This window comes from Helianthus annuus, chromosome 17 (assembly GCF_002127325.2).
Source record: "Helianthus annuus cultivar XRQ/B chromosome 17, HanXRQr2.0-SUNRISE, whole genome shotgun sequence".
Classification (NCBI taxonomy): domain Eukaryota; kingdom Viridiplantae; phylum Streptophyta; class Magnoliopsida; order Asterales; family Asteraceae; genus Helianthus; species Helianthus annuus.
The window spans coordinates 74,843,021-74,851,597 of NC_035449.2; the positions used below are offsets into that span (position 1 = coordinate 74,843,021).

General features: G+C 33.9%; 1 protein-coding gene across 1 annotated transcript; it reads right to left on the reverse strand.

Annotated features, from left to right (window-relative positions):
• Window positions 1-771: 771 nt before the first annotated feature.
• On the reverse strand, window positions 772-8,246 carry LOC110924464. The gene is made up of 12 exons (XM_022168466.1): window positions 8,060-8,246; window positions 7,867-7,968; window positions 7,732-7,746; window positions 7,377-7,478; window positions 7,182-7,289; window positions 7,007-7,090; window positions 6,834-6,923; window positions 5,992-6,263; window positions 5,469-5,889; window positions 5,343-5,414; window positions 1,632-2,429; window positions 772-1,529 (listed from the first exon to the last, which is right to left on the reverse strand). The coding sequence occupies exons 1-12, from the start codon at window positions 8,244-8,246 to the stop codon at window positions 772-774; spliced, it is 3,009 nt and encodes a 1,002-aa protein (XP_022024158.1).
• Between the last annotated feature and the right edge of the window lie 331 nt (window positions 8,247-8,577).

Genomic DNA, 8,577 nt, shown 5'->3' on the forward strand with positions numbered 1-8,577 from the left:
CATGACTAAATACTGGATGTGGAAGATATAAACCAACACGCTGGAATGATTGTCCTTGACTTTTATTTATTGTCATAGCAAAACACATTGAAAGTGGGAATTGTCTTCGAGAAATCTTCACTGGTATTCTTTTATCAGAAGGTGTCATCTTCAGTCTTGAAATCAAAGTATGATGACCTATATTAGTCCCTGTGATAATTTTTGCTTCAATCACAACTTTTCGAGCTTCGTGACTTGTAAACGTGTACCATTACACAATCCATTTTCCTGATCAATGTTTCTGAGTAACATCACTGGAGCACCAAGTTTCAGTACTAAATTATGGTTAGGTAAACCAGATAAACGAAGATTGTTTAACACATCAGGAGGAAACAATGCCATATTAAGCTCTGATTCTTCCTCCGATTGGCATAAACTATCTGAACTAAAATAAACCTTTTCTTCACCAGGCAGACTCTCTAGCAACTCTTTATTTATTGAATCCACTACTTCATTAGTTGGAGCAAGAATCGCTCTTTGTTGGAAATACGTTAAATCCCACAAAAACTTATTCATGTCCGGATATATAAATGAAATGAGAGAAGAAATAGGATTGACTTGGTCATGAATAAGCAAATCATCTGGTACTTCAATATCAATCTCACCATCATTTTCTTCACCAAGTAGACCATCACCAAGCTTTAAAATCCATTCTTCAAATTCCTTTATTTCTTTCAAATCTGCTTCCTGACAACCAACTCTTAATCTCATATTCTCAGTTAGCTTTAGTACTTAACAGTGGCACCATATATAAGAAGAATTCAAAGAAGCATTGACTATCATTGTTCTGGTACCTTTAGGGATGACCGGAAGAATTTGTCTAAAATTAACACCAAATAGAATGACCTTTCCCCTAAACGGCTTGGATTGCATGTTCGGTTGACTGGAACGTGATATGTCTCTCATTGTTCTATCAAGAGCCTCGAAACAATGCTTGTGAGTCATAGGTGCTTCATCCCAAATAATCAATGTTGCTCTTTTAATTAAATCACCTAACTCAGTATTAGGCTCTATCGAACATATTGAATTCTCATTAATGTTGATTGGAATTACAAACCTTGAATGAGCAGTTCTACCACCATCCAGCAAAAGTGAAGCAATTCCACTGGATGCAACATTCAATACAACCTCACCTTTTGATCGTAATGCAGCTGAGAATGTCTTCCAAAGAAACGTCTTTCCAGTTCCACCATAACCATATACAAAAAACACACCTCCATCACATTTTTCAATCGCTTCCATAACAATTTTATATATCCTTTCCTGTTCGGCAGTTAAACACTTTACATAACCATCATGTTCCCTTTGAAGAGCTAGTCTGTCATACGATAATTCTTTCATTATCAATCGATTGTTCGACGATGAAACATAATTGTCCAGAACACTTGGCATATTATCAAAATTTCTCACTGTACTTCCATTGGTAAGTAGCAACTTTTCAATTTCTGATAGACAGATATTTTCAAGTTCTTCTTGTTGAAGATCCAAATCTAAAACAAATGTTGAAAAAAGTATTAGTTTTTTCCCAATAACAGAGCTATTACATAATTTTAATTTAGCTGTATATAACTTTAATAAAATAAACACATTACCTGCAATACCAGTTATCTTTCGTTGCTGATACAGAATGTCTTCACATAACAGGGACTTCGTTTCCGACCAAAAAACACCAGGACGAGATATCGAATTTGACAGCAACAACATTACAAAAAAGGTCCTCAAGAAATCTCCAGTTGACCATATGCTAGCTTCTTTGACAGCAATAACATATTCTTTATCATCATCTAACAGCCCCCGTGCAAAACATGCATCTTTAAATGTTTGAAAAACCTGCCCATGAACTGTTTTTATATCTTCAAAACAGGTTGGTCCCTTAATATGATTCAGTAAAATCCTTAGGTAATAACAATCAACAGGTGATGGTGGGACATAATGTATCCTCCCAATTGATCCATACGGATGCTTTCTTCGTTTCCATTTGCGATTTTTAGTATTCCATACATAATATCCCGGAAACTGAACATACCTCAATGTCCTGGCAAATTCATCGACTTTATTACAATTCATCCACTCTATAAACATTGTCATTTTCACAGTTGGATCAGTAAAAATATCACACAAATAATCATGATCGTTATACACAATACTCTGACCATCTTCACAATGAAAAGGTAATACTTCAACAGCTGGATATTTGTAATGTATATCATACATGAATATTCTCCAAGCAGCTTCACAAGCAGAGATATATCTACAATCAAGGTATGCTTTTATCTCATCTACAGCTACATTCTGTTCCGTATCATTCTTGGTGCTATTGGCTTGAAAAACAGAAGCAGTGACTCTATCAGGCCCCTTATTAATATATTTTATCAAATATTTGATAGAACCTGACTGGTTGCACTATTCAACGTTAACGTGGCATTGATACTTTCTGAGAAGGAGAGCATTGTAAGGAACTACAAATCTATTATCAAGTGTCACACCATTCTTTACTACTGTATTACTTGTTTGACGACGCCGATAGATAGGATATCCTTCAGAATCAACACAAGTCTCATCTACATATTTTTTAGGAAACTTTTTAGTTACTAACTATCTAGTTCAAATCAAACTAAATACCCCCCCCATGATCCGATCGGTCCCCCTAGGGGACACACCCCTTACAAACTTTGATTATTTTATTGAGTTTGTCTAATATCTACTTGACACTTTACTTGTTGGACAATACACTAAAGTGGTTTATAAATAAGACCACAAGACCCACCATTTCATTCATCAACACTTAACCAACTTGCACTCAACTCCTTCCCTTCTCTTTTTTTGAAATCGGCAGCCACCACCACACCACCATAAAACCTCCTTCAAGTCACCTTCTAGCCATTTTCCATCCATACAAAGGTGCAAGAAGGTGAACAACGAAGCTCGGTGCGTTCGGAAGTTGAAGGGCCGCTCTTGTTTTCTTTTATCCACCACTTTTCTACACTCGAACTCCCCTAGCCTGGTGCTAGTGGTAAGCACTTAGATCCTTGTATTTTACTTGTCATTTAAGTGGTTAATGATGCTTAAAGATCAAACACATAAAAACTCTAAAGAACTTAAGCAAGTCTTGAACATCATCTAACATATGGTAAAGTAGTGTTAAAATGATGATGAAATGTGTTAATGCCTGATAAATCTGACATATATAAGTGATAATCTGCTGTAAGTATCATTATTATCGCTAAACATGTTAACGGAATCAATCGAACACACTTCATAATGTTAAAAGACTGAAAACAGCTTGCTGATCTGCATTTCCAGCCGCCTTTAACTGGCTGTAACCAGACCGTAACTCAACGAAAAATGTATTTTCTGAAGCCTAGATTTATGTATTATGAAATACGGTTCTAATGGAACTGGAATCATAATTTTTGGACTTCGTTTACTATTTTTAAAGTGTCATTCCATAACAGCAGCTAGAGCTGCATTTTTCTGCTGAAAATATACGTTCTGTTTTCTGTCATAACTTGAGTTCTGTGTAGAGTTATATCATGAAACTGATACTATAGATGGATACTGATGTCGTAGTAATTGTCCCACTGGAATTTCATCAATCCGACTTACAATGAATTTTTAGTGAATTATTCCGTGGGCTGCAGTCAGAAAATAATGAATCTGATTGCAGTCTAGAAAATGATTTTTAGTAAAATATTGGTAATGAATCGGATCCCGAGATTTTTACATAATAATATTTGGATCGTTTAAGATATTCTGTAAAAATTTGGAAATTTTTGGAATAAGTTAACTATTTTATCAAAATGCTCAAAAACAACCCAGTTTTGGATATTTAAGTTGAAATGACATAAGTTGTAATTTGCGTGTCTAAATGTCGAGTATGTTATCTGAGGAAAAATATATATAATTTTTGATTTCTAAACTTTGCGCTAAATGTATGTGGTATGTATAATACGTGCTAGTATATTAGGACTTGTAAATACACGTACAACATATTTAGACAAAATACATAATTCGGGTACAAAGTGCAAAATACAAAATACTTATATTTATTTTTCGGGAAAATAATATAAGTAAGACACTTAGTTAAAAATATAACTTATTTTTACACAAGAATACGTACACAAAAGATAGTGACTTGTACTTGTGCGACACAAGTCTAGTGACTAACGTTAATAAAACACGTTTAGGTCACGACGCTAGCAAAGCAAATCCGGTGAAGTTTATAACGCAAGGAACGCAAAGTTGTGGGTTCATGCTCCCCCTTTTTCTCTAACTGTTTTTGGTTTTGTAACTCTCGGGGGTGAAATACATGTTACAAATATTACAATTTTTACAAGTGGTAAAAATACAAGAAGCACTCTGGGTGAGAACGAGTACCGAGTGCAATACGAATTGAGAATACAAAAATACGAGAAGCACACTTGGTGAGAACGAGAACCGAGTATGATGTGCTTTAAGAAATGCCTAGAAATACTAGATCATGTGAGCATAGACTTAATACTAAAAATGCCATAAAGTCTTGGTGAAAACTAGTACCAAGCCATTAAAAACATTCATTAATTAGGGACGAGGGTTAGATCTAACGGGTACGGCCGAACCCCACTCATGGTCAAAACTAGTACCTAGTAGTGCTTCGGAGTCCCAGTCGAGGGTAATCGACACAGTCGAGGTTAATCGACACAGTCGAGGGAAATCGACACAGTCGAGGGTAATCGACACAGTAAAGGAGCCAACACTAATGCTCCATAAGTCCTCACATGCCTTGAAGGAGCCAACACTAATGCTCCATAAGTCCTCACATGCCTTAAAGGAGCCAATACTAATGCTCTATATGTCCTCACATGCCTTAATGTCTTTGTACAAACATTCAATTAGTACGTGGTGTACACAAGAAAACTTGATTTATACAAGAATACTTTATTTAAACAAGATACATACCATGTTTTCATACATGGTATGCAAAACGCATGAACTCGCTCAACTTTATGTCGATGTTTTCCAAAATTACATGTATTTCAGGTGACAAGATGGATCTTGGGCGCAAGTATCGTAACTAGAAGTAGACTACAAGCTTAGATGTCATCCACTTTTGTTGAATTGTAACCTAGACGAAGGTTGTGTTTTAAAACTTAAGTAACAAGTGTTTGTAATATTCAAAATTTTTTAAATGGATGAACATCATTTTAAATCATGTAGTTGTTTATTATGATTGAATGCAATGATAACAAGCTAGTCACATATCATACGCTTCCGCAAAAAACAGGGTGTGACAGGAAATTTGCTTTCAGCACCCAAGAACAAACATATGTGAGCATGTGGGAGTCCACGTTTCTGAAATTCCACTGTATACATAACTGAAATTTTGGAACAGTGGCCTGTTAGATAAATATAATTAGATGTTGAAAGTAAAAAATATAACCAAAGGGTACCTGCTTGGATATCACCGAAGAATTTATGTTTCTTGAAATCTTTTATAAGATGATCCAATTTACACTTGAATAATCTAGAGATAATATTCGGTCTGTCTTCAGCATTAAGAGCTTTATCATGCAAACACCTGTAAATTTCAGACCAGTTTGGATTACAAGTCACCGTTATGAATAAATCAGGATATCCAACAGACTTGCAAATTGCCATGGCATCCAAGTACTTTTGTATCATATATCTAGAACTACCAGTAAATGATGAAGGTAAAAGTATAGGTTTACCACAACTTGAGGCATTATTCTCTCCACTTTCAACAGTAGCATTCAAGTTCTTATGACTTTGCGCTCTAAGTTTAGGTTGTTGTGTCCTTATATAATTCAACCTGGCAGATTCTATCATCGTGTATCCATCAACCAAAAACTGCTGAAATAGTTTTTTCGCATTAACTAACAATGAAAAATGATTCTGTCTATCTTGAATTTTGTAACAAAAGAAATCTCTAATTGTAAGATTGGTTCTAAGTACCTCATTATCAATCGCAATCCCTCTATGTTTAATACCAACTCTATAACCATCTTCTGCATATGGGAAAATAAGTGGATATTGCAAAGCAAGGTAAGAGGGATGAAGCTCACTAATTCTTTGAAGACCACCAGACTGCTTTCTAACAACAATGTCCCGTTTATCAAATGCTCCATCAAAATCACCATTTGTTAACGCAACAATTTCTGATGTTGTTGGCAAATTGTGAACTCTTCCATCCTTATCTCTTGTTCCAATAAGCTTCAAGCTTACATCTTAAACTCATTTTCTTGAAAACAATTTCTTACCATTATGAAGGACTGGACAAGAGGATTGCAAGAATCCAACATATTTTTAAGACCCTCGTTGTACTATCAAGCTGGTTGTTTATGAGAACTGCTAGAAATATAAAATGTTAAAATTTATATTCATTTCAAATGATACTGAAAAGCAAAATATATATTCATAAATGGCACAATTATCATAAAGAAATTACCTTACTGCTTTTTGACGATTTACAACTTCGTTTTGTGAATCATATATGTAAAGCTAGGAGAATATGGGTTCTTACCCATCGTCCGGAAGTAAACTACCCATTCGATGATAATTCTGACCTTGTAGTCTAAATACATAAGGACCTTTAGCTCTCTGATAACTTTTGTCAACCTTCCCACCAAGACATGTGAAGGAAAACATCATGTTATATGCTCGAATATTATCCATGAAATTGCGAGACTGTGAGGTATGACTTTTATATAAATGACGTAGTAATGGAGGAGGTGTAGGCGGTCGTGGTAGCTCAACATCTCCATTTGAACAACAAAGAGAATAGGATGTATTGTTACATTTTTTATTTCCCCTAAGCATTTCATCTTCCCATAACATTGCATCACATTTAGAACACACAAAGATGGCATCTCCATGATCAATATAATCTACAGACTTAGCAAATTTATAAGTCAACATAAGTTATCTACATATTGAAAACTTAACAGGAATTTACATTCGTATCTTATACCTTTAAAAATTCCATGAATCTTCTTAACCACAGAATCTGGTAACATCTCATCAGTCGTTTGTAATTCAATTTTAGATATTCCACCTATAGTGAAGCTTGTAAAATAAGATATATATAACAATTTATAAAACCTAAGATTAAACAAATATTTTGTTTCCAACAATTTAAAACATACAATTTGTAATATCTGATAACGGAGTCCTCTCAACAAAATTGGATATTTGCTTAGTACTTCCAAAAGGAGTGTGATGGACATTCCTTGATGAGATTTTTCTTGATGAATCTTATAAGACAAAAGTATATAAAATAAGCGAACAAAACTACAATTCATAATTAAATTAGAAAAAAAAAATATCTCCAGTAAGTTTACCTTTTTCATTTGTAGATGAGTGACACACATTACTACTAATATCTAGAATAACATAAGTAGGAAGGTGAAACACATTCCTTCTTTCGACATTGTTGGTTGAAGCTTGTGAAATAGAACATATGTAAGGATTCCAAAAACATAACATATACATACATATTTCTTTTAAATTTTTTTGCAAAACTATAACACATACCACTTGAAGTATTTGAAAATGGAATCCTTTCAACAGAATCAGATGTTGATGCAGGATGACAACCTCTGTTGTTTCTCTTTTGTTGAAGAACATACTTCCTTTTTTCTCTTTATTCAGCACACATTTGACGTTGAATTGCTTGAAGGTCAACTTCATACTTACTTGAAATTGTCTTATCTGTATCCATAATTTAAAATACTTGAATGAAAAAGATTGTTGACCACTCGAGAAAAAAACTTTGAGAGTATTGTGAAAATTATTTGAAATTACCAAAAAAAATATCTGCAGTAAGTATACCTTTTACTTGTGTAGATGAGTGAAACAAATTAGTACTAATATTTGGAGTAGCATAAGCAGGAAGATGATACACATTCCTTCTTTCAACATTGGTGGTTGAAACTTGTAAAATAGAACATATGTAAGGATTCCAAAAACATAACATATACATACATATTTCTTTTAAATTTTTTTGTAAAACTATAACACATACCACTTGAAGTATTTGAAAATGGAATCCTTTCAACAGAATCAGATGTTGATGCAGGGTGACAACCTCTGTAGTTTCTCTTTTGTTGAAGAACATACTTCCTTTTTTCTCTTTCTTCAGCACAGCTTTGACTTTGACTTGCTTGAAGGTCAACTTCATACTTACTTGAAATTGTGTTATCTGTATCCATAATTTAAAATACTTGAATGAAGAAGATTGTTGACCACTCAAGGAAAGAACTTTGAACATATTGTAAAAATTTTTGAAATTACCAAAAAATATATGCAGTAAGTATACCTTTTACTTCTGTAGATGAGTGAAACAAATTATTGCTAATATTTGGAGTAGCATAAGCAGGAAAATGATACACATTCCTTCTCTCAACATTGGTTGTTGAAACTTGTAAAATACGAAACATGTGTAAGGATTCCCAAAAGATAATTCCCAAAAGATAACATATAAATATATATTTCTTGTAAAATTTTGTTTACAAACCTATAAGACATACCACTTAGAGTGTT

Coding starts and splice junctions, on each gene's coding strand:
- LOC110924464 (XM_022168466.1), bottom strand. CDS start 8,246: ATGGATACAGATAACACAATTTCAAGTAAGTATGAAGTTGACCTTCAA. Junction 6,924..7,006: donor GATTCATGGAATTTTTAAAG/GTATAAGATACG, acceptor CTAAGTCTGTAG/ATTATATTGATCATGGAGAT. Junction 5,415..5,468: donor CTTCGGTGATATCCAAGCAG/GTACCCTTTGGT, acceptor TTTATCTAACAG/GCCACTGTTCCAAAATTTCA.